The 25279-nt window shown below is 40.8% G+C and overlaps 5 protein-coding genes across 11 annotated transcripts in view; 3 read left to right on the forward strand and 2 right to left on the reverse strand.

Annotated features, from left to right (window-relative positions):
• LOC111801994 (polyadenylate-binding protein-interacting protein 10-like) overlaps window positions 1-1077 on the forward strand; it is a 6591-nt gene extending 5514 nt beyond the window's left edge. The window contains exons 11-12 of the mRNA XM_023686255.1: window positions 438-499; window positions 613-1077. Coding sequence (XP_023542023.1) covers window positions 438-499; window positions 613-670 — 120 coding nt within the window. The 3' untranslated portion in view covers window positions 671-1077. The remainder of the gene's footprint in view (window positions 1-437; window positions 500-612) is intronic.
• A 1165-nt stretch (window positions 1078-2242) lies between these two features.
• LOC111801688 (homeobox-leucine zipper protein ATHB-12-like) lies at window positions 2243-4245 on the forward strand. Its single transcript, XM_023685794.1, has 2 exons — window positions 2243-3314; window positions 3394-4245. Exons 1-2 carry the CDS (start codon window positions 2919-2921, stop codon window positions 3718-3720), a joined length of 723 nt encoding a protein of 240 aa, XP_023541562.1. The 5' UTR covers window positions 2243-2918; the 3' UTR covers window positions 3721-4245.
• Window positions 4246-4582: 337 nt separating this feature from the next.
• LOC111801689 (ubiquitin-60S ribosomal protein L40) lies at window positions 4583-8250 on the reverse strand. Of its 2 annotated transcripts, none has more exons than XM_023685796.1 (5): window positions 8079-8250; window positions 5901-5987; window positions 5249-5351; window positions 4880-4946; window positions 4583-4787 (listed from the first exon to the last, which is right to left on the reverse strand). In XM_023685796.1, exons 1-5 carry the CDS (start codon window positions 8179-8181, stop codon window positions 4761-4763), a joined length of 387 nt encoding a protein of 128 aa, XP_023541564.1. In that variant the 5' UTR covers window positions 8182-8250; the 3' UTR covers window positions 4583-4760. The 2 variants fall into 2 exon arrangements, with proteins under 2 accessions (XP_023541564.1, XP_023541563.1); XM_023685795.1 differs by lacking the exon at window positions 8079-8250 and adding an exon at window positions 6101-6271.
• LOC111801686 (small G protein signaling modulator 2-like) lies at window positions 6792-17716 on the forward strand. 6 transcript variants are annotated; one of them, XM_023685792.1, is made up of 6 exons: window positions 9086-9435; window positions 11487-11648; window positions 12096-12231; window positions 12345-12394; window positions 15757-15810; window positions 15935-17716. In XM_023685792.1, exons 1-6 carry the CDS (start codon window positions 9356-9358, stop codon window positions 17268-17270), a joined length of 1818 nt encoding a protein of 605 aa, XP_023541560.1. In that variant the 5' UTR covers window positions 9086-9355; the 3' UTR covers window positions 17271-17716. The 6 variants fall into 6 exon arrangements, with proteins under 6 accessions (XP_023541557.1, XP_023541559.1, XP_023541560.1 ...); XM_023685789.1 differs by lacking the exons at window positions 9086-9435; window positions 11487-11648; window positions 12096-12231; window positions 12345-12394 and adding exons at window positions 6792-7544; window positions 9970-10105; window positions 10219-10268; XM_023685791.1 differs by lacking the exons at window positions 11487-11648; window positions 12096-12231; window positions 12345-12394 and adding exons at window positions 9970-10105; window positions 10219-10268 and having other exon boundaries at window positions 8772-9216.
• A 1562-nt stretch (window positions 17717-19278) lies between these two features.
• Window positions 19279-23142, reverse strand: LOC111801685 (metal-nicotianamine transporter YSL3-like). The gene is made up of 8 exons (XM_023685786.1): window positions 22251-23142; window positions 21751-22161; window positions 21494-21666; window positions 21311-21408; window positions 21058-21192; window positions 20775-20964; window positions 20565-20679; window positions 19279-20362 (listed from the first exon to the last, which is right to left on the reverse strand). Exons 2-8 carry the CDS (start codon window positions 22112-22114, stop codon window positions 19425-19427), a joined length of 2013 nt encoding a protein of 670 aa, XP_023541554.1. The 5' UTR covers window positions 22115-22161; window positions 22251-23142; the 3' UTR covers window positions 19279-19424.
• Between the last annotated feature and the right edge of the window lie 2137 nt (window positions 23143-25279).

Below are 25279 nucleotides of genomic sequence, written 5' to 3' on the forward strand. Positions count from 1 at the left end.
AAAAAAAAAAATGCATTTAGAGTACTGCTTTACTTGTTATATCTATATGTAAACTTAATAATGGATGTGGTTTGCCTTATCAACAAGTCTGTTGTGATTCTTGAAGTTATCATTCACCAATACATCGTTGGTTTTGTGGCATATAGAATGGAGAGCACTTGAGTGATGGCTTTAAGATGCTGCATTCACATCTGTCGAGCAATTTCAAATATCTTTGTAATGCATATATCATCTATTAAATCGTCAAAGATTGATTGTTTTTCATTTGAGTGATTATTGTTTTTCATGTTTGTGAATAACAAAGCATTAGCTATGCCCTAAAAGACTTTCTAGAGAACATGGGTGTTTACCCATGCAGTTACATGAATGAAGTCGTGTTTGGCTGTAACTTCACCATGACTTTGCGTAACTGTATTGCATTTATTTTTAATTTGCAGGCTGAGAGTGCAATTGCTGCACTTAATTGCAGTGGAGTGGTGTTGGGTTCCCTGCCAATAAGGTTAGTATAGCTTGTTCTTGTTTCCTTTTCTGGTATTGGGTATTTTGAGAAACGTGTTGTGTTTTTGTTTGAAGAAGTAAAACCGTTTTGATTCTTATGGGTTTTGTTTTCAGGGTAAGCCCATCAAAGACCCCAGTTCGCCCTCGCTCTCCTCGTGCCCAGCTGAACTGATGCTCCCCTGCTTCTATCCCATGTGGGCCTAGTGCCCAATAGATATATTTATATATATTGCATATATATATTATGGTTATAGAGATATGTCCAAAGGGGTTGTGGGGTTTGGTGGTGCATGATCCTCTGCAGTGGAGTTGAGTTGGTACCTTTTGGTGTACCTAGAACTAGGTGTTGTTGGTGAATGAGATATTTGTTTAGTTTTTTTTTTTTTTTTTTAATATTTTTTTTTTATAGAGTGGATGGCATTTTGAGGCTCGTAGTCGTTTATCTGTGACGATGTTATGATGGATGGACTGATGGATTCTGTAGGGTTGGTCCCTGGGAACACTTGGAACTTGCTTTCAATGTTTCTAACTGGAAACTCTCTCTTAATCAACCTCGCTTTAGTCATTTGTTTTTGATCATCTACATTCTTTTTTCTGGATGCTGTGTGTTTGTGTTTTTTCATTATCATTCTGCTGCTACATAGTTAGCACATAGAGATGGTAGATGGTAGATGCAGATGAATAACCCAGGACACAGAAGTTGATAGGGAAAACGGTGATGGAACTTTCCCCGAGAGTTCACGTGTTGGTTGGTTCAATGTTTTTTGTTGAATTGTTGGTGAAAGGAATATGGTGCCCAGGGTTGGAGTTGGTTTGAATCAAGTTTAGGAAAATGAAGAGTTTTGGTGAAGGTGGGTTGAAGCTGAACCTAACATCCGTATGTATTTCTTTATTTGTTGAGGCTGTTTGGTAGGTGGGAATGCTTTATTAAGCCGAAGATAGAAAGCAGTGAGCAAACTAAAGTTGAATGTGAAGAAGATGATGAAAGAAAGTAAGTAAGAAGGAATGAAGGAGGAATAAAGAGGAGAAAAGAGAAGAAGAGATGTGGGGGCATTTCTGGAACCTCAGTTCAGGGTAAGCCTTGAGCGGGGGCAGAGGATTATAATGGTTGGACCCCCTACTCCTCCCTCCTCCTCGGATTCCTTGACGAGCTTCATAAACAGGAATCACAAACCGCCGCATACCCCTTCCGGATATTAGCCTGTTCTACACCGACCAAGATGCCCTCCCCACGTTGGAAGGCATTAGCCCCCACGTCGTGATGGGTTTTCTTGTTGCCGGAGAAGTTGATGAGGAAGAGGATGGAAATCGGAAAACGGGGATTGGGGTTGGGGTAGAGGCTGCAGCGGCGGCGGAGGAGGAGGCTTAGAGCAATGAAGAACATGGATTTTCAAAACTCAATTCTTTCTCACAGAAACTTCTCCCCAATCTCCTACCCAGTAACTAATTATCTTATCTTCATTCAATGCAATGCCTACGCTTCAAAGCGTGATGCTTTATCATTCATTTTGAAATCAATTTTGAAACCATCACTAAGTTCCCTCGAAACGTGTCCAAGTATTAGCCAGCCAAAGCTTCAAAATTCAAAGCCACCTTCTCCTGCTGCCTACAAGACTTTACTACCAAACTAAGCTATCTTTCTTTTTCTTTTTCCTTTTCTTTTTTTGGGTGTTTCCCAAAACGGCAGCTTGACACTCAGAAATTTCATTGGTTCGTTGTATCAAAGGAGATTGTCAGCGTCATGAACTCGCAAGGGCCGTGGCGTGCAAGCCATGGCCTTTTATGAATAAACAAGAAACCAATTTATACCTTACGCTCACTGCTAAATATGGCAATCCATCGCCGTCTTGGATCCCCAAATTCCACTGCTTTGTGCTGTGCCATCCATCAAACACCAGCCAAAAGCCAAAGCCGCCTCTTCCCTTTGTAAATATGCTATGGATTTGACAACAATATTCACAATACCTTCACTTTGTCTGTATTTGGCCACACACAGCCATATCCAATCCCAGATATTATATCTCATTCAAACTGAAATTAAAGGCTCTGATTGAAATTCATCACTATGATATTTATGCAAGACACAGCAGATATTTGTGCCCGTGTAAAAGGAAAGGGGTTCAATGCATGGGAAGCTAGCTAGCCCAGGATAAGCATGTAGTATAGTGCCTTTATAGCAAAAGGTTTTGAAGAAGAAAAAAAAAAAAAAAAACACTGTTAGAGGGTGGTGGTGGTGCTTAGTTTTGAAGCTGAAAAGGGAAAAATGGATGCAGACGACCACAGGACATGGGCTGGAAAAAACCACACGCTATTGAGCTCCATTGGTTTCCATGCAAACATTTGTTGTTTCACACTTCCCCCTATAAATATATTCTTATCTCTAATCCTTTCCGAGAGAGCTCGTAGTTTCAACAAAAGTTATGGAGAGACAGGAGTACATCAAAATACAAAATTTTGAAGTAGCCTCTTCGCAGACATGTCCAACTCCTAGGAGGAAGAAGAAGAAGAAGAAGAAGAAGAAGAAGAAGAAGAAGAGCAACAACATGAACAAAAGAAGGTTTAGTGATGAACAAATCAGGTCACTGGAGTCCATATTTTATTCATCGGATTCAAAGCTTGATTCGAGGAAGAAGGTGCAGCTGGCAGCCGAGTTGGGACTCCAACCTCGCCAGATTTCTGTATGGTTTCAGAATAGAAGAGCAAGATGGAAGTCGAAGCAGATGGAGAACGATTTCAGGAGCCTCAGAGCTAGTTATGATAATCTAGCGTCTCAGTTTAGAACTTTACAGGAAGAGAACAACTCCTTGCTCTCACAGGTACCATAAACTCCTTTTTCCATTTTCATCAGTTCATCATGAACTGTAGTGGTAAGCACTCCCCTGGTATTTGAAACAGTTGCAAAAGTTAGGCGAGCTTGTTGAAGAAGAACCTGGTGAGGGATGTTATTCCAATAATTTTGGAAAAAACGCTGATGAGAATCAAGCAAAGCTAGAAATCTTAGAAGATGAACCGGAACAGAATGGAGTCACGTATTTGAACAACAATTCAAAGACAGAGAATGGAGGAGGACATCAAGCGACCCATTTGTTGGAAGGCAGAAGCAACGGCATAAGCCACAGTGAGGAGCAAGTATGGTGCGATTTTGAGTCGGATGGTGGTGTCATCTTTGAATATCAGCCGTGTAGCAGTTTGCACTTGCAGGGGCCAAGTTTCTGGGGATGAGAGGATTCCAGAGAAAACTAGGCTACATCCACTTAGAACTAAACCTCGTGTAGCAGTCTGCAGTGCCTAAATTTGCAGGGATGACAAAGGATTCCAGAGTTAACTAAAAGTGGCTCACAAATATTGGTCTTAATACTGCTAGGTCGGTCTTATTACTATCAGATTGGCTCCCCGAACAACTTGGATTCTAGGTGCGATCTTTCCATGGCTTTACATCACAAAGAAACTGTTGCCTCAGCTCACCGGTTTAGCTAACTGCTTGACATTAAAGATTGCCAATTAGAGTTGGTTAATATGAACTAATCCTAGAAACTGGAGACTTGCTAGTTGCTTTGTAACACATTTACTATGAATCCAAGTTCCCATAGTAGCTGCACTCAAGAGTTTGGCATGGACAAAGCAAGTAGTACGTTTTAATCCCTTGTTTGTGCACTTACAAAAGAAACAAACAGAAGAAAAAATGGACGTTCAACGCTTTCAGATGCATCAGTGCATTAAAGAAATAATGCAACCAGCTTCATTCCTGGGATCTCTTATGAACGTGTTTGTCATCATTTTGAAAGAATTATGCTACGATAGTATTATTATGAAGGTGTTCATATATCATCGTTCGAATGGACTTTCAACTGAACCAGAATTGGACTCAACCATCAGCCATACCTGATCCCGAATCTTCATGTAGTGGCACTTTTAGTATATTTTGAATTATTGTATAGTTGCTTCTTCCCAAAGCCCATTCACAGTCAAAATGTATTATCGATTATTTTTTATGGTTGTCCCAATATTTAGCATTCTAGTTACTTGTTAACAGTGGGAAAGAGTCCAAAAATGAGCTGTTGATGGAAAATAAAATGACCGAAGATTTGGTACTACAAAGTCAAGAACATAACATACCATAACTGAGAATGTCGCAGAAACAAAAATTACAACAATTCCAACTCCTAATGAGTGTTAAAGCAAATAGTTCTGAGCATAAATGCACCCAAAAATAAATAAAAACATAAACTTTTGCATAGCTCTCCTCTCTCCAAATCAATGGTCTACTTGATCTTCTTCTTTGGCCTCAACTGCAAGTCAATGATTAACCCAAAAAGGTTAAAGTAGTGGCAGCAAGATTCACAGATTTATCAGAAAATTACACCAGGAAACAATAAATTACCTGGTTGCTGTGTCCGCACTTCTTTTTCCTGCAGTTGACAGCACGAGGGTGCAGGCGGGCATAGCACCTGTTGTAATACAATTGTACGTGAGCAACCTTTGATAATGATTAAGAAAGCCACCACAAACGTACGTATATAAATTTTAACTCTAATGCAACGTTTTAGCTTCTAAAGACATAGGATGTTGATACACTTAATTGGAAATTGAACTAATGCTAAAGAAATTAAAACAGAAAAGGTATGGATAACCACCCAACACATCCAACTCCGAGTATAATTTTAATTGCAAGACAAAACCACAAACCCCTCCATCTTGAAGAACCGATCGGAACATCTTTTTATAAATAATGAAAAGTATAGAAGCTTACTTGCGGCAGATCATCTTGTCCTGATTGTACTTCCTAGCCAAAGCCATCAAAGAAGGCTCAATAATACCACCACGAAGCCTGAGCACCAAGTGCAGAGTTGACTCTACGAGGAAGAGAAAAATGATGGTAATGAGATGCAATTTTCACTTTTTAGAACACTGCACTTTTAATACATCCCTAAATTTTAAATACATCCCTAAATTTTGGAATAAATCATTGTTTCGAGACCTTTTAATACCAAAAGATCCTATTCGCAATATTATATAACTGGAAAGTATGAACTAACTCAAATTTTTTATTTGCTTCGCAACCAAAATAGATAGCTGCAAGTTTGAAAACATTTTCAGATAGTACTTGAGCACATCCTAGCTCTTTACAAGAATCAGAAAGTGTAACTTGACGATGTCAGAACGGAAACTCCACAACCAGTTTCGAGTCTCACAGGTGTCACATGACATACAAAACGCTACTCAACAAGCAAAGCATGTATTCAAATTAAAACCAAGACGGTCGCAAAAGAAGATTTACAGATATACCAAACCCAGTGGATGAGATTACCTAATCAACAAACAATACGTTATTTTCTCAAATTTTATTAGCACGATTTATTTCTTAATAGGAAAGAGAATACAATGAAAGGCATAGCACCAACCCTTCTGGATGTTGTAGTCGGCGAGAGTTCGCCCATCCTCAAGCTGCTTCCCAGCGAAGATAAGCCTCTGCTGGTCCGGAGGAATACCTGAAACATGCACCGCGAATCATTAAGATCTAAAACACATGCATTAAGAACGATGAAAAGAAGAAGAAGAAATATTGCTTGAAAAAGCAGATAATTTAGAAAAAAAATCGAACCTTCCTTGTCCTGGATCTTAGCTTTGACATTGTCGATGGTGTCGCTGGACTCAACTTCCAACGTAATCGTCTTCCCAGTAAGGGTTTTGACGAAGATCTGCATCCTGTCGTGTCGTCGTTAAGGCTCTCTCTGGTTAGCAACTCTGCCTTCGTTGGAATGGCGATTATAAGCCCCTTTTATATGGTTTTGAATTAGGGTTTTGTAGGGATGGGTGTTTGGGTGCAGGATTACCGTATCCCAATTGTGTCTGATTCTCTTATCTTTGGGTGTGCAGTTCACAAATGTAAGCCCAAATCGAAATCATCAAGAGGCCACGTTGAGGATAGTTCACAAATGTACGCCCAAATCAAAGTCATGAAGAGGCCACGTTGAGGATAGTTCACAAATGTAAGCCCAAACCAAAGCCATCAAGAGGCGACGTTGAGGATAGTTCACAAATGAAGAGGCCACGTTGAGGATGCAAAATGGGCTCCTTTGGCCCAACCTCGGGCTAATTTCAGCCCAGTGTTGAGGAGTCAAATGTTAAAAGTAACGAACGAATTAAAAAAAGATACATATTTTTTTGAATGATTAATGGTTTAATTAAATGAATGTTTAGTATGTTGATTCGCAAAGATGATTGAAAATAGAAAATTTGGGAGGTTAGGGGATGAGGTGGCAGTGAAGATGAGCAAAAGAAAGGGTTTAAAGGTAAAAAGTAGGGGCAGGGATGAGACACTTGACGGAGTAATCCACTTATGAGTGTTTCTTCTTCTTCGTCTTCGTCGTCTTCTTCTTCTTCTTCTCTCTCCTCCTTTTCTGCATCTAGAGAGAGACAAAGCGGCATATACAAAAGGAACTTGCTCTCCTCCCCTTCTCGTACGTGGAAAAAGCCAACTCCATGCTCTTGGCCCCCAACCATACTTCAAGCCTCTCTTAGATTCATTCTCCTAAAGGATAACCCATTGCCAACGAAGCTCCGATCTGCATCTTCTTCCCCTCTATGATCGCCTCCGGCACCGACATCGCCCGCTCCTTCGGCGTCGGCGGCGGCTTCGTCTCCCGGATGATGGCGGGGGCACGGCCGAATGCAGCCGTCGCGGTCACGGCCTTGGCGGGCCTCGCTGTGGTCGTCGTTCTCTTCTACTCTGCCAGTAGGTAAAACCCATAGCAATCTTTTCTTCCCACAATTTCACATTCATCTCTAAGGGGCCACAAAGAAGGGGTTCATTCGCTAGTAAAGAGGGGAATTTACCCAACCCCAATTCCTTTATGCCCACTAGTCAATTTTCCATAGATGAGAGCTCTTAAACAAACTCCAACTCCATCGTCTCCGGATCCGAATTCCAATTCTCCTCCTCCTTCATCTTCCTTGTCGTCAGCCTCGTCGTCATGGGTTCATTTGCGTTCGGTTCTATTCGTTGTTACTTCTTCTTCACCGGCTTCTTCTTCCTCCTCTGATCGGTGAGTCTCTCTTTCCTTCCTCTTTTGCTTCCCATTTCTCTTATTCAGCTCAAAATTAAGCATAAACCTAGTTTTCGACAGGGATCTTGGCCATTTCGGGTTTTGGTCGTTTTTCTAGGGTTGATCTTTTGCTCAATCTAGGTGTTTAGGTCGTCTCAGTACCATGTCTCCTTTACATTTCTGGAGTATCTAGTTTCCTTCACATTTAGGTTCCTTTCTTACCAATGTGAAGTTACTATCTAAATCTCCAGTTTGCTTCGGTTATTCAGAGTACTTTATCATTTTAGTATCTTTTTATTTTTCAGCTGTAACTGGTGAATTATTAGTGTCATTATCCTCCTTAGAAGGAGGTACATATATAGGTAATTGTGTATCGTGCTGAGGGTATTCCATTTCATTGGATAAATTTAAAAATGAATTGACTTCGATGTATTAACCATGTCTTAGGGGACGCCTTAAATCGCCTTGGTCACGCANAAAGAAGAAGAAGAAATATTGCTTGAAAAAGCAGATAATTTAGAAAAAAAATCGAACCTTCCTTGTCCTGGATCTTAGCTTTGACATTGTCGATGGTGTCGCTGGACTCAACTTCCAACGTAATCGTCTTCCCAGTAAGGGTTTTGACGAAGATCTGCATCCTGTCGTGTCGTCGTTAAGGCTCTCTCTGGTTAGCAACTCTGCCTTCGTTGGAATGGCGATTATAAGCCCCTTTTATATGGTTTTGAATTAGGGTTTTGTAGGGATGGGTGTTTGGGTGCAGGATTACCGTATCCCAATTGTGTCTGATTCTCTTATCTTTGGGTGTGCAGTTCACAAATGTAAGCCCAAATCGAAATCATCAAGAGGCCACGTTGAGGATAGTTCACAAATGTACGCCCAAATCAAAGTCATGAAGAGGCCACGTTGAGGATAGTTCACAAATGTAAGCCCAAACCAAAGCCATCAAGAGGCGACGTTGAGGATAGTTCACAAATGAAGAGGCCACGTTGAGGATGCAAAATGGGCTCCTTTGGCCCAACCTCGGGCTAATTTCAGCCCAGTGTTGAGGAGTCAAATGTTAAAAGTAACGAACGAATTAAAAAAAGATACATATTTTTTTGAATGATTAATGGTTTAATTAAATGAATGTTTAGTATGTTGATTCGCAAAGATGATTGAAAATAGAAAATTTGGGAGGTTAGGGGATGAGGTGGCAGTGAAGATGAGCAAAAGAAAGGGTTTAAAGGTAAAAAGTAGGGGCAGGGATGAGACACTTGACGGAGTAATCCACTTATGAGTGTTTCTTCTTCTTCGTCTTCGTCGTCTTCTTCTTCTTCTTCTCTCTCCTCCTTTTCTGCATCTAGAGAGAGACAAAGCGGCATATACAAAAGGAACTTGCTCTCCTCCCCTTCTCGTACGTGGAAAAAGCCAACTCCATGCTCTTGGCCCCCAACCATACTTCAAGCCTCTCTTAGATTCATTCTCCTAAAGGATAACCCATTGCCAACGAAGCTCCGATCTGCATCTTCTTCCCCTCTATGATCGCCTCCGGCACCGACATCGCCCGCTCCTTCGGCGTCGGCGGCGGCTTCGTCTCCCGGATGATGGCGGGGGCACGGCCGAATGCAGCCGTCGCGGTCACGGCCTTGGCGGGCCTCGCTGTGGTCGTCGTTCTCTTCTACTCTGCCAGTAGGTAAAACCCATAGCAATCTTTTCTTCCCACAATTTCACATTCATCTCTAAGGGGCCACAAAGAAGGGGTTCATTCGCTAGTAAAGAGGGGAATTTACCCAACCCCAATTCCTTTATGCCCACTAGTCAATTTTCCATAGATGAGAGCTCTTAAACAAACTCCAACTCCATCGTCTCCGGATCCGAATTCCAATTCTCCTCCTCCTTCATCTTCCTTGTCGTCAGCCTCGTCGTCATGGGTTCATTTGCGTTCGGTTCTATTCGTTGTTACTTCTTCTTCACCGGCTTCTTCTTCCTCCTCTGATCGGTGAGTCTCTCTTTCCTTCCTCTTTTGCTTCCCATTTCTCTTATTCAGCTCAAAATTAAGCATAAACCTAGTTTTCGACAGGGATCTTGGCCATTTCGGGTTTTGGTCGTTTTTCTAGGGTTGATCTTTTGCTCAATCTAGGTGTTTAGGTCGTCTCAGTACCATGTCTCCTTTACATTTCTGGAGTATCTAGTTTCCTTCACATTTAGGTTCCTTTCTTACCAATGTGAAGTTACTATCTAAATCTCCAGTTTGCTTCGGTTATTCAGAGTACTTTATCATTTTAGTATCTTTTTATTTTTCAGCTGTAACTGGTGAATTATTAGTGTCATTATCCTCCTTAGAAGGAGGTACATATATAGGTAATTGTGTATCGTGCTGAGGGTATTCCATTTCATTGGATAAATTTAAAAATGAATTGACTTCGATGTATTAACCATGTCTTAGGGGACGCCTTAAATCGCCTTGGTCACGCAAGAAAAGAAAGCACGCACTTTCACCGCAACAATGGAGGGGTTTGTATACGCCAGATGGGAAACTTCGAGATGGCGGCCTTAAGTTTTTAAAAAAAGTTCGGAGTGGAGTGAGTATAAATCATTTTGTCTCGTGCATTTTCTATCCAGCGTTGAATAAGTTTCTTCTTTCATAACTTTGAGGTACTTACCCATTAGATTTTGATCTGATGATGTCTACCAGGGAGTAGATCCAAGTATTAGAGCAGAGGTCTGGCCATTCCTTCTTGGAGTGTAAGTGAATCCCCGGCCCCCTTCTTTTCGTGATCTTGCATATGCTTATTCTCTTGTTTTATGTACAAAATATTTTAGTTCTTCAGTCCATGAGGGATTTGGCTAGAATGCTGATTCTTCTGGCTCCTATCAAGTGCATCATCTTAACACAAATATATGAGCTATTTTAATTCAGAACCTCAGATTGTGTGACCAATGTAATCTTAATGAGCTTGAAAATATATAGGCTGGTTTGTTGATCTTTTCCAAAGTTTCCCTCTCTAAAGGTTTTGGAGTTAAAAGCATAAATCTCTTGCTCTTGGGTCTTGTGTATAGATTTGTATGGTCTTCTCTACATTGCNCCATCAAGAGGCGACGTTGAGGATAGTTCACAAATGAAGAGGCCACGTTGAGGATGCAAAATGGGCTCCTTTGGCCCAACCTCGGGCTAATTTCAGCCCAGTGTTGAGGAGTCAAATGTTAAAAGTAACGAACGAATTAAAAAAAGATACATATTTTTTTGAATGATTAATGGTTTAATTAAATGAATGTTTAGTATGTTGATTCGCAAAGATGATTGAAAATAGAAAATTTGGGAGGTTAGGGGATGAGGTGGCAGTGAAGATGAGCAAAAGAAAGGGTTTAAAGGTAAAAAGTAGGGGCAGGGATGAGACACTTGACGGAGTAATCCACTTATGAGTGTTTCTTCTTCTTCGTCTTCGTCGTCTTCTTCTTCTTCTTCTCTCTCCTCCTTTTCTGCATCTAGAGAGAGACAAAGCGGCATATACAAAAGGAACTTGCTCTCCTCCCCTTCTCGTACGTGGAAAAAGCCAACTCCATGCTCTTGGCCCCCAACCATACTTCAAGCCTCTCTTAGATTCATTCTCCTAAAGGATAACCCATTGCCAACGAAGCTCCGATCTGCATCTTCTTCCCCTCTATGATCGCCTCCGGCACCGACATCGCCCGCTCCTTCGGCGTCGGCGGCGGCTTCGTCTCCCGGATGATGGCGGGGGCACGGCCGAATGCAGCCGTCGCGGTCACGGCCTTGGCGGGCCTCGCTGTGGTCGTCGTTCTCTTCTACTCTGCCAGTAGGTAAAACCCATAGCAATCTTTTCTTCCCACAATTTCACATTCATCTCTAAGGGGCCACAAAGAAGGGGTTCATTCGCTAGTAAAGAGGGGAATTTACCCAACCCCAATTCCTTTATGCCCACTAGTCAATTTTCCATAGATGAGAGCTCTTAAACAAACTCCAACTCCATCGTCTCCGGATCCGAATTCCAATTCTCCTCCTCCTTCATCTTCCTTGTCGTCAGCCTCGTCGTCATGGGTTCATTTGCGTTCGGTTCTATTCGTTGTTACTTCTTCTTCACCGGCTTCTTCTTCCTCCTCTGATCGGTGAGTCTCTCTTTCCTTCCTCTTTTGCTTCCCATTTCTCTTATTCAGCTCAAAATTAAGCATAAACCTAGTTTTCGACAGGGATCTTGGCCATTTCGGGTTTTGGTCGTTTTTCTAGGGTTGATCTTTTGCTCAATCTAGGTGTTTAGGTCGTCTCAGTACCATGTCTCCTTTACATTTCTGGAGTATCTAGTTTCCTTCACATTTAGGTTCCTTTCTTACCAATGTGAAGTTACTATCTAAATCTCCAGTTTGCTTCGGTTATTCAGAGTACTTTATCATTTTAGTATCTTTTTATTTTTCAGCTGTAACTGGTGAATTATTAGTGTCATTATCCTCCTTAGAAGGAGGTACATATATAGGTAATTGTGTATCGTGCTGAGGGTATTCCATTTCATTGGATAAATTTAAAAATGAATTGACTTCGATGTATTAACCATGTCTTAGGGGACGCCTTAAATCGCCTTGGTCACGCAAGAAAAGAAAGCACGCACTTTCACCGCAACAATGGAGGGGTTTGTATACGCCAGATGGGAAACTTCGAGATGGCGGCCTTAAGTTTTTAAAAAAAGTTCGGAGTGGAGTGAGTATAAATCATTTTGTCTCGTGCATTTTCTATCCAGCGTTGAATAAGTTTCTTCTTTCATAACTTTGAGGTACTTACCCATTAGATTTTGATCTGATGATGTCTACCAGGGAGTAGATCCAAGTATTAGAGCAGAGGTCTGGCCATTCCTTCTTGGAGTGTAAGTGAATCCCCGGCCCCCTTCTTTTCGTGATCTTGCATATGCTTATTCTCTTGTTTTATGTACAAAATATTTTAGTTCTTCAGTCCATGAGGGATTTGGCTAGAATGCTGATTCTTCTGGCTCCTATCAAGTGCATCATCTTAACACAAATATATGAGCTATTTTAATTCAGAACCTCAGATTGTGTGACCAATGTAATCTTAATGAGCTTGAAAATATATAGGCTGGTTTGTTGATCTTTTCCAAAGTTTCCCTCTCTAAAGGTTTTGGAGTTAAAAGCATAAATCTCTTGCTCTTGGGTCTTGTGTATAGATTTGTATGGTCTTCTCTACATTGCTCTTTTATCCTTACAATCATTGTTTGTGGGCAAGAAAGGAGTGATTTGATGCACAAGTTTCTTTCTATCTAGTTCATTATTTATTTATTTTATTTTTTGATCAATAACTGAGCTTTCATTGATGGAGAAACTAAAGAATCATAAGGGAATACAAAGGGAGAGTCCACAAAGGGATAAACACCACAAGTAGGGTCTCAAGTCAAGCAAAATAAGACCTGAAAGTTAATTGTAAAAAGGTTTTGCCACCAAAGCCCAAAGATAAACATAAACTTTAACAAGGGACCAACGGTGATCTCTAAAGTCCTCAAAAAATTCTACTGTACCTCTCTCCTCAAAGTTAGAACACATCCCAACTTGCCACAAAAACTTTCCTTTATTGGAAAAAAAAAAAGATGAAGAAGGAACTCCTTGATCATCTCTTCTTGCTTAGCCAAAACGTGTCTATCTAGTTCATTATTATTGCTATTATACCATCATCATGATTTTTAAGATCTCATCCTCTTCTTATTGCATATCCGTGCCAGTTAGATGTCTCTTGGAGATTCACCCCTATTTAGCATCCCTTTCTCTTACTAAGCACTACGCATCCGATCTGTATTTTATAATAGCAACGAGTATCATGCCCCAATATACATAGAAGGTTGTCCCGGCATGTCTGCAATTCTGAAGTATAATGAAGGTTGGAAGTTCTGCTTGTTGTTCACACGATCACGATGTTTTGGAATCGATGATCTGCGATAATTGGAGAGACTATGTTACTAGGTTTGTATCATGCAAACATTGAAGGGTGTAGAGCCATTCCTGCATAAGAAAAAAAGATACTGCATTCTGATGCTTCTTCCCACCATAACCTCTTTCTCTTTTGCATGTGGTCATCTTATATTTTGTTCACTTTTTATTCAAGACATTTGTAACGACCCAATTTTCGGTATCACGAACCCCAAATATTTTGTTCACTTTTTATTCAAGACATTTGGAACTACCCAATCTTTGGTATCACAGATCTCCACGTACACTCAAGGGTAAAAAGGGCAGTAAAATTTTCTTTTGTAAAACGGGAAACTCAAGGAATTTGAAATTTAAATATGCATTCAAAACCGACACAAGAAGGATAATATTCGAGCAATAGCATTTAAAATAATAATGAAATGACAAGAAAGAAGATGACTCGATTTGAAGGGCACCCCCTACAGGTGCATGGCTCCGCACGCTCTTGTCATCAATAGTGGTCTACACTCCATCTGGAAAAAAAATAGAATAACATGGGATGAGTATAAAATACTCAGTAATCAACCTACTTGTAGGCTCTTGTCAGACTTAATCCTACACACAGAAGCATGGTTATGTGCTCATAACAGTACATAGCGGTAGCCAAACTATGGCTTAACGTCTATACCAAATTTTGTAGGTCGCTGCGTAACTAACTTTCAGCATACCTCCTTTAAGGAGTACTAAATCCCTCTTAGGTTCACAACCTAGGGTTTTTTGTTTCCTCTTGGCTCTAAGTTTCATCTATGTCTAGGTCCTTCGTCAGTCTTGTGCAAAGTGCGCCTTGAGTCGTTTGGCCCATGGAAAGGCCCTAAGGTAATACTCATAAGTCTAGGAGGAGCCCTTTTTGCTCCTCCATACATGTCTACCTACTGAGCTTTAATCAGTGGATTCTCCTTAGTGGTGCCGGCAACATTTACCTGTTCCTACGATTAGTAAACTACATGTCACTATGCCCTTTTTAGGCTGGAACAGGAAACTACTTGCTCATGTACCCTCATTGAGTTAGAACAGTAAAAGTACCTGCTCATGTACCCTCATTGGGTTAGAATAGTAAAACTACTTGTCACTACGCCACTTAGTCATGGCCTCTCCCCACTAGGCACCACCGTAAGTACTTCAGTAGTATACCCTCTATGACTCCCAAAATCCTCTATGGGTGACAACTAAGTCATGTGTAACAAGTAGACCCTAACCACGGTTGGTTAGTTCACAAATAGGGGTTGTGCCCTATCTGTTCCTACAAGGTACCTAGTCAACCGAAGGAGGCTATGGAATTCATGACTAAGTACTAGGACCAAAATACATGAAACAATGACTCATAGTCTATGGATACCACGACTAGCCAGCACTCTATGGCACATAGCAATAGTCCAATTCGTTACTGGGCAATAACTGGTTATCCAAACCCTAAATCATGCATAATAAACGTATGAAGAAATACAACATGTCAGTCATGCTCATGGAGTGATAATGATCAAACTTCAACAATCTGGAAAGCATAAAAGCCTAATGATCTATCTGAGTTCACAACCATGCGAGCGGAAGCTGTATAAATGTAAGTAGGACTAAGTTGTAAACTTTTCACATTATCTAAGCAAAGTTATCATAAGAATAGGTTGAACTAGGCTCCTAAACATAATACTCAATCATTGTCCTCAATCCTAATCGACTTGCTCCGTATGGTTACTTAGTTGATTGTATACTTCCTAAGCTTGTTTCGGGTCTTCGAGGATATTCCAAATTTCTCCAAAATTCCTCAATATGTCCTAAATTAAATAAAAAGAATAACACTAGTGAAATTGACTAGCTTCAAATTTGTTAAAAAAGAAAGGAATGTGGGTCAAGAAACTAACCGTTGACTGTACGGTCATCTTCTCCAACTTGCGTGCTTGCCATTCTGCTTTCCTTCCTTCTTTTTTATTTTTTTATCTTTTTAGAAAAAAGATCTTTTATTTATTTTCTACATTTCTTTTATAGTCTTTTAGGCTGGGTTTCATCTACACCTGCCCCTAGGTTGTTTGCCTTTTTTGTCGTAATACATTCACCATTTCTTACCAAAAGAAAAAACTGTATACATATTTTGTTAACTTTTCTATAGGATTAGTCATAGCGACACCCTCATTTTGAAGATTCATGTCATGCTATATATGCCTGCTGTACTACTGTGCTATGTGTTTGTGATGCTTGGTATTGTTCAACATCGTGCTGTGTGCAAAATGTGTATTGACATGACCACTAATGTTTTCAACAGCTATGACTTGACCAGTTCTGAAGAAGAAAGAGATGCTGTAAGAGTACAGAAGAGGTATATGTCAAGTGCTAATATTATTTAATTCTATTTTTCTTGGATAAGTTGGTGGGGGTTACCCACCTAAAGCTGTGCTCTGAGTTGGCAGTTTAAACTTTAAGGTGGTACATATATAATGCAGGAAAGAATATGAAAGGCTTCGCAAACAATGCCGATCTTTACTGAAGTTTGGGGATGAGAGTATGAAGTTGAATGATGATGATATGAACTGCCACAAGGAGGGGGGCATTCAGCATGCTGCTCATGGTGATGACTCTTCAATGAACTGCAACAAGGAGGGGGACAATCAGCATGTTGCTCGTGGTGATGACTCTTCAATGAACTGCAACAAGGAGGGGGACAATCAGCATGTTGCTCATGGTGATGACTCTCCTAGTTTGGGAGATGTGATAAGTGCTAGAGAATCAATTTCTAGTGATGAAAGGGGTTTAAACTCGGGGGTTTTGTTGGAAGAGGATGACAGTTCTAGAGGGATGACAAATGCTGATGCTTCTGTTCTAAATACTGAATCATCCGACTCAGATTCGTCTGGGGATCCTGAAGTTAGTCATACATTCCCTTCCTCTGATGGTAGAGAAGATAATGATCCTGATTTCACCTCCAAAAATTTGTCTCCCTTGGTTGAGGTTACATCCAAATTTCGCAGTAATGAAGACTTTACAACATGGCAGCGGATCATCCGTCTTGATGCAGTACGTGCAAATGCAGAATGGATAGCATATGCACCATCCCAAGCAGCAGTATCGGATGATAAGGCTAGGCATTTGGCTGAGGTTGTTGGTTTGAAAGATTACGATCACCTAGAGCCATCCAGGATCTTTCATGCTTCTAGGTTGGTCACCATTCTTGAAGCATATGCTCTTTATGATCCTGAAATTGGGTATTGCCAAGGAATGAGTGATCTGCTTTCTCCTATAATTACCGTGATAACTGAAGATCATGAGGCATTCTGGTGCTTTGTAGGGTTCATGCGGAAAGCTCGGCATAATTTTAGGCTTGATGAGGTTGGGATTCGAAAGCAACTGAACATTGTATCTAGGATCATCAGGTTCAAGGACTCCCACCTTTACAGACACCTGCAAAATCTCGAAGCGGAGGATTGCTTTTTTGTTTATAGGATGGTTGTGGTACTCTTTAGAAGGGAATTAACTTTTGAACAGACACTGTGCCTATGGGAGGTGATGTGGGCTGATCAGGCAGCTATTAGAGCTGGTGTAGGTAAATCATCTTGGAGCAGGATTAGGCAACGAGCCCCACCCACGGAGGATCTGCTGCTCTACGCAATTGCTGCCTCGGTATTGCAGAAGAGAAAGTTGATTATAGAGAAATACAACAGCATGGACGAAATAATAAGGGAGTGTAACAGTATGGCCGGGCAACTTGATGTATGGAAACTATTGGACGGTGCTCATGATTTGGTGGTGACCCTCCATGAGAAGATAGAAACCTCGATTTAACGAGTAAATGCCCAATTGTTGGGTTGTTAGTTTACGTGCCATTCTTCCTGGACCCGTATCTAGGCTTCTGCTCGGAGAAAGTGCAGCTCTCTTGGCTCTTATTCAAGGGGGTAGCCAGATGTTTCTTTTGCTCACATTCTTGTAGCTCACTCAAGCTCACTCAAGTTGTAGTGACGGATTTTAATGATGAATCACTATAATTTGCATAACATTGCATCCTCACCTTGATCTGTTTCAGAGTGGCTGCATAATAGCTGAAAATGGGAGTAGCCTATCGACAAGCACGAGAATGAATTTTGAAAAAGTAGAAAATATTAGGTCATTGGTGTACGTTTAGCTGGAGTAATAACTTCTGGTCTACATTGTTGGGTTGTTTTTTTGTGAACTTGGTTCATGTAATCTGTTTCCAGTTAACCAAAGTCTATATTCAAGAATTTTAGTCGATATCTTTCCGAGATCAGATCTCTTAGTTCCTACCAAATATCTTGCAAAAATAAAAAAGTGTTGGGGATCTGGGTCATCAATGAAAGAGATGCCCAGAAGAAGCTCTGAACTCGTTCATGGGGTTTTGTTGAGCGTAGTCATAATGTTGAGCTTAATGATATCTGTTGATCCGAGCATCATATATGTTGTGATGAGTGGGAAAGATCAACTTGGGGATGTCTAAGTACATTGAGTTAATTATGCTAAGCAGGCTGAACTTTGCAAAAAACACGTTATTCGTGTGGGTCCAGCATTGTTATTTAGAGGTTGATGTCGAAGCAAGTTGAGAAACGTTGGAGATTTTCATTTACTGATGAAACACAAAGAAAAAGGATCTTGCTCCACCAACATTGGGTTTAGCATTTGGTTAGCGAGTAGGAAAATGAACTGACAGGAGCCTTAAATCAACGGTGAGTTGTTCCATCAACTGGGAAGGTGTTCTCTGCTTCTATTTACTTGAACTCGTTGTCCATTTGCTGAATTGTCCAAGCTTTATTCCTAAATCTAGTTTCTAGCCTTTGAGAAGTTCCATCTTGTGATTCTTCAAACTGATCATCTCTACTGCTAGCTAATCTTAAGTATAACTTGGCTCTTTATAAATTAAATTATGTTTCAATATCTTAACTATGCTTAGAAGTTCGTTTCTTTCACTTCATAGGGCTCAATTTTTGTTAGCTCTACCTCTTTGCCTTTGGCATCTAAGGTAAGTTGCGAGCTTTCTGCAGGAATTTGGTTGAGATTTTCTGTTTGACTATTCAGTATTCATCATTAAAACATTTTTGAGAGAGGTTGACAAAGTAAATGAGTCGTACCCTTCTGTGTCTTGGTTGTTGCACTTCGCCGCTTCTTAAAATGCGAGCCTTAGAATTATTGCCACTTCTTGAAGTGTGTGAGACAGAGCCTTCGAATTTAAAGCCATTGTCATCCACCGCATCTTTATGTCGTATGTCTTATCTATGCTAAGTATTTGGTTGCTCACACGCAGTCAAGGATCCTTATCCACCAAACTCTTTTCTTTAGTTTAACGGTATGTGATTAGTCTGCATCATTGTAATCGACATACTTTTCAAAAAGCTTCTTTCAATAAAATCAATGAAATAACCCATTCAATATATCAATGTTTTTAATTACTGAAGCTGAACGTCAGTTGATTGACATAAATTCATTTCATTTTCTAAACGTCTCCATTGCTGCGAAGTTACCATTTGGCTGCGTTCCATCTGTTCAGCTATAGTCTTGCCATAGTAACCGGCAGTTTCTCCTTCCACAATGAGTTGCCTTCATGAAGTTCACGCTCTTTTCCCCTTGACATCAAAATAAACAGATTTTAGTCTAGGATGATTCATGCACTGATGAACTCAATGACAACAGGTCAATCATATGTGGTGGGCACTGTGGAACCATGTTTCTATGTGAATGACTGATTTTAAAATAAATTTGTTTAGTAGAGGAGGATAACACTTTGCAAAAGTGTTATGAGAATGCATGCCAATATTAAGGTCAAGAATATGTTTTGTTGATGCAGTTTGATTCAATACTTCCATAAAATATTTTATTAAGCTTTAATTAATACAGGAGGATACAAGAGTTTGCAGCTTCTCTACATCTTGAGTTATGCATAAAATTCTATCTATACTAACAAAGTTTATATCTAATACTCTCTTTCTAGATTCAACTTTTACTGGAAGGGAAAAAGCTCATGCAGATTGGGGGATGGACCTTAGCCAAGGCAAGAATTGATGAAGGAAGAATCCATAAACCTTCTCCACATATCAAACCAGAGGCAACGGCTGGAACCATCAATCCTGCCTTTTGACTATTCAGATAGTGCCACACGAACACGATCAAGCTACCAATGCACATATCAATTGCGAAATATGCACCAACAAGGAAGGGCACAGCCATGGCCATCGGTAGTGGGATCCATTTACCAAACTTTTTAGGGATACAATCTCTCATCAAGTTGGCTGCTATGGCAAAGCCGAAGAACCCATAACATAGCTGCAAGCAATGCTGGGGCAGAGCTGAGAAGCCTTCAACTCCTAGGATAGCCATGTTTCTGTATATGATGGCATATGGGACCTTATATTCACCATCTGGGTCGGCCAAATCAAAAGCCTTGTAGAATATAAAGAATGTGAGAGGAGCTACAATGCAGCCTACCGCTGTCCCAATAGCTTGGCTTACAAGCATGGATCTTGGAGATGTGAGTGTGAGATGGCCAGTCTTGAAATCATGCATCAAATCAGAGGAGATGGAAACAATAGACTTAATCAAACCACATCCCACAAGTCCTGCAACTACACCATCATTTTTACCAGCCATGGCAGCAAGCACGAACAGAGCCACTTTTCCGTAGTTATATGCCATATTCATGTCAGTTAGACCAGCACCATATGCATTGCAAAAGCTAAGAGAAGGTGCCAAAGTATAGGCAACAACTATGTAATACCACTTCACCTCCGGGAACATGATCGGGATTACGATGATAGAGACGATGGAGAAGCAGACATACCCTATAACTGCCACCCATATTGGAATTCCATCTCTTAAGAATACTTCATTTCGTCGATGATCATCAAAAGTTTGAACCAGGTTGTCATCCGGGACTGCATACATGTACGCACTATGTCATAATTAATTAAATGAAACTTGGAAATTGGCACATCTGCTACTATCCCCCGACACACAAGTTGCAGCATTATGCACTATGCTAGTGGACAGTGCTGCAAGTGGTGAGAGGTAACTTAGCTTCACGCTAAGATTGAGCAGATAAATTGAAGGAAACAACATATAGAATCATCATTTTACATGTTTTGAGCTTCTTGTTGGTTGCTTTTGCATACATGCTCGAGGCAGTGAAATACAGAATCTTAAGGAAATGATAAAGCCCATCTCCAAGTATCAGAGCAATTGATACAAACACCTGTACCAAACAAGGGAACAAGAAAAATAATTCAGCATAGACTTCAATAATGATGTCCATGATGTCAAAGAAACGCCCCATTTCCTACTTCGTACCTTGTAACCATTGAGACTTTTCATACTGCTCTGTGGAAGAGATCCAGGATACCATTCCCCTTTAAGTTCCTCCATTAAGGGCCACATTATGCCCCAAGAAAGAATCGCACCGAGAAGCAACGACAAGTTCACAATATGGGAGCATATCATCCCTGCTCCAATATAAGTCAAGCTGAAATCAAAGTAGAACCTGCAAAATACTTGGGCAGTCAGTTTGAGGGAGAAAAACCAATTCCAAGTACGGAGAAAGAAGACGCAAAGGGGCAAGATGTTGAGCACCCACGAATTTTTCCAAGCTTTCAATCCAAATGTAGGAAACTGTGAGAATCCACATTTGTCTCCCCCAGAATAAAACCATTGAAAAAGAGCCCAGAGAAAACTGAATGAAAAGTACTTCATGAATCCATGAACCTGCTTCCTGGTATTAAAAAAAAAGAAAAAAAAGCAGTTCTTTTGAGTTGATTTCAACTCAAGTTCCGTACAATTAAGTTTTAAAGATTATACTTTGGTTAGGAGAAGATGGGGGGATTGCATACTTCGCCATCTTGTCTCCTTTTGGTGTGTGGAAACCATTTATGAGAACAGCAGTTGCAGTTCCACTGGGATAAGCCAACTTATAATCTAGTATCATGATCTGCAATACAATTCAAGATGGCATTGGCATTAATAAACCATACAAACATCTCTGGCACATAAGTTGTACCAGAAAGAAATATTACCTTTCGTAGGGGCACCAAGGCAAGAAGTCCTACAAAACTGCTGACGGAGAGGAAGGCAGTCATCCAACCAATTCCAGGTTCTTTGGTACTTCCAGGAGGATTTCCTTCTGTGTTTATGCCTGCTTGCTCGTATGTCTTCCTGCTCAAACCAAACAAGTAGGATCCAAAGCCGCCTGCAAAACCACAACATGAACATCAAACACAGAAACAAAGCGTATTTCCATGGCAAACATTTTGGTAGCACACAGCTCACTGACCTCCAACAGCAATGCTATAACAAGCGACAGCACATGTCTGAATTACAGTATTTTCCTGTCGTGTAAAGGGAGTGGATACAATTCCAGCTTTCTCAAGCAGCGTAGTCCATGTCTTTATAAAGACGTAGGCAATAAGAGCAGCCGAGACGTTCAAATTTGGGACCAAACCTGTTGTAAGATTAAGCTTCATCACTATTACACTGTACATGATTCCTATTGCTATGCTTGCAATAACACCCCGAACTGTAATCTGTCTAGTCCAAGGTGCCAGTTTTTTTACATCCTCCGCCTCATCTCTAGTCTTCTCTTCGTCTACAGTTTCAGCACCCTCAATTTCTTGCACTTCGAGGCTCGAGTTCCTCATTTGAACGACCAAATTGTTCAATCCAATCCGATTCAGGTATCTACAATCTTCATCGTTTCAAGCAAGTAACGTCTAAATATAGTTCAATACCAGATGAGAATAAAGGCAACAAATTCAACCCCACAAAGGAACGTACCGTAGTTTCAGGCTTCTTGTTCTTCAGGATGAAAATTCAAAAGTTTTGACTTGGGGGGCTGTTTTCCTTTTTGTTGAACAAGATACTGAATCAGGATTCAGCCCAGGGAAACACGAAGGCAAGTGGCTGATGACTGCCCTCCTTCAAACATCGATTTTCTACCTTCAGGTCCTCTATCGCTGCTTTGACTCCTGATTATATTCCAAAGGGGATCTTCAAAACTCCTCAGTCTCTCACAACTCTACCCAACCACCCCAATGACATTACGCGGCACAAAAACAGGAAGCCCCAGTTTTCTTATATTGAGTGGGAATTCAAGATCCTACCAAACCGGGCCAAAATGTTTTGTACTGCATGGAAGTACAATAACCCGACTTGGTACTACACAGCTACAACTTCAATTTGAAAGCTCAACCATACCTTTCTTTTGCTTTTTGCTTTTTTTTTTTTTTCTACCGTTTCATTTTCCACATGCCGGTTGAAATTCCAATGAGCAATCGAAAGTTGACTTCGCTCAGCTCCGAAAAGGACGAGAGCCGAGCAGATTGCGCCCAATAAGTCAACAGTGAGAAGCGTTGAAGTTCGTCGCGAAAAGGGAAAAGGGGAAATGAAAAAAGGAGTTGGGTGTTGGAGCTTGAGGGCTACAGCACGCAATTTAATATCAAAAACTTAAAAGACAATTTAATATAAAAAAAACTTGAAAAAGACAGATAATGAAGGGATGGTTTATCATAAATTAGCTTCAACCAACAACAACTAACAATTTTCAAACCTCATTTGTTAGTAGGAAGAGCGAAGGTTGGTTGGTGATCCGAGAATGGATTGTCCGGTGAATGGAAAGGCTTTGGCTTTCATTAAGCTGTCACGTGGGAACCACGCGACTTTGGTTCAACCAATTTCATTGCCATCAACATTATTATTTATTTCTACGACTCTCTCTCTCTTTTTTCTTTTTGTTTTTTTGTTTTTTTGGTGAAAAGGGGAAAAAGATCCTGTCTTTTTTAAGACGGAAAGGAGCGTAAAGTAAACAGAATCCCAATCACTTCCCTTATCTGCATCATATTCATGCTCTCTAATTTTGGAAAAAAATGTAAGAATTTCAAAGTAATTAAGAAATATTATTGGTTGTACTTAAAATAAATTAAAAAACAATGTAATTAACACCGGATGTTTCAAACAAATTTTTAATTGGCTCCTTTTAAAGTGATTTGTTTTCTATATATATATATATTTTCTTTAGTAGTTTGTTCCATGAAAGAACAAATAAAAAGGAGAAAAAGAAAGTACAAGTATAAGCTTAGAATTGAAGCTGAATTTTGTGAGGTGTTGTTTAATGAATTTGGAGAAGTGACTGGAATGGGAGGGTGGTTTCGAAATGGCAATGCCCAATGGGTATGACTTGATTGGTACCTTTGCGGTGAAACTGAAGCACATTTTTGCTTTTCTAAATCTTTGGAACATATACTTTACTTTTTCTATAAATATTCAATTCTTTTTGTATGGACCTCATAAATCTGCCTCCTATAAACGAAATTTATTTTTATAAATAAAATTACAAACTTAATTGTTGAGAATTTAATTTCTATAATTCTAAAAAGAATTTAATAAAATCTTGGATGTCCACCTAATTCTTTGGCCCAAAATCAAGGGCCCAATACTTGATCCGAAGTCAAGGGCCCAATACTTGATCCGAAGTCAAGGGCCCAATACTTGATCCGAAGTCAAGGGCCCAATACTTGATCCGAAGTCAAGGGCCCAATACTTGATCCGAAGTCAAGGGCCCAATACTTGATCCGAAGTCAAGGGCCCAATACTTGATCCGAAGTCAAGGGCCCAATACTTGATCCGAAGTCAAGGGCCCAATACTTGATCCGAAGTCAAGGGCCCAATACTTGATCCGAAGTCAAGGGCCCAATACTTGATCCGAAGTCAAGGGCCCAATACTTGATCCGAAGTCAAGGGCCCAATACTTGATCCGAAGTCAAGGGCCCAATACTTGATCCGAAGTCAAGGGCCCAATACTTGATCCGAAGTCAAGGGCCCAATACTTGATCCGAAGTCAAGGGCCCAATACTTGATCCGAAGTCAAGGGCCCAATACTTGATCCGAAGTCAAGGGCCCAATACTTGATCCGAAGTCAAGGGCCCAATACTTGATCCGAAGTCAAGGGCCCAATACTTGATCCGAAGTCAAGGGCCCAATACTTGATCCGAAGTCAAGGGCCCAATACTTGATCCGAAGTCAAGGGCCCAATACTTGATCCGAAGTCAAGGGCCCAATACTTGATCCGAAGTCAAGGGCCCAATACTTGATCCGAAGTCAAGGGCCCAATACTTGATCCGAAGTCAAGGGCCCAATACTTGATCCGAAGTCAAGGGCCCAATACTTGATCCGAAGTCAAGGGCCCAATACTTGATCCGAAGTCAAGGGCCCAATACTTGATCCGAAGTCAAGGGCCCAATACTTGATCCGAAGTCAAGGGCCCAATACTTGATCCGAAGTCAAGGGCCCAATACTTGATCCGAAGTCAAGGGCCCAATACTTGATCCGAAGTCAAGGGCCCAATACTTGATCCGAAGTCAAGGGCCCAATACTTGATCCGAAGTCAAGGGCCCAATACTTGATCCGAAGTCAAGGGCCCAATACTTGATCCGAAGTCAAGGGCCCAATACTTGATCCGAAGTCAAGGGCCCAATACTTGATCCGAAGTCAAGGGCCCAATACTTGATCCGAAGTCAAGGGCCCAATACTTGATCCGAAGTCAAGGGCCCAATACTTGATCCGAAGTCAAGGGCCCAATACTTGATCCGAAGTCAAGGGCCCAATACTTGATCCGAAGTCAAGGGCCCAATACTTGATCCGAAGTCAAGGGCCCAATACTTGATCCGAAGTCAAGGGCCCAATACTTGATCCGAAGTCAAGGGCCCAATACTTGATCCGAAGTCAAGGGCCCAATACTTGATCCGAAGTCAAGGGCCCAATACTTGATCCGAAGTCAAGGGCCCAATACTTGATCCGAAGTCAAGGGC

Source organism: Cucurbita pepo, chromosome LG09 (assembly GCF_002806865.2).
Source record: "Cucurbita pepo subsp. pepo cultivar mu-cu-16 chromosome LG09, ASM280686v2, whole genome shotgun sequence".
Classification (NCBI taxonomy): Eukaryota; Viridiplantae; Streptophyta; class Magnoliopsida; order Cucurbitales; family Cucurbitaceae; genus Cucurbita; species Cucurbita pepo.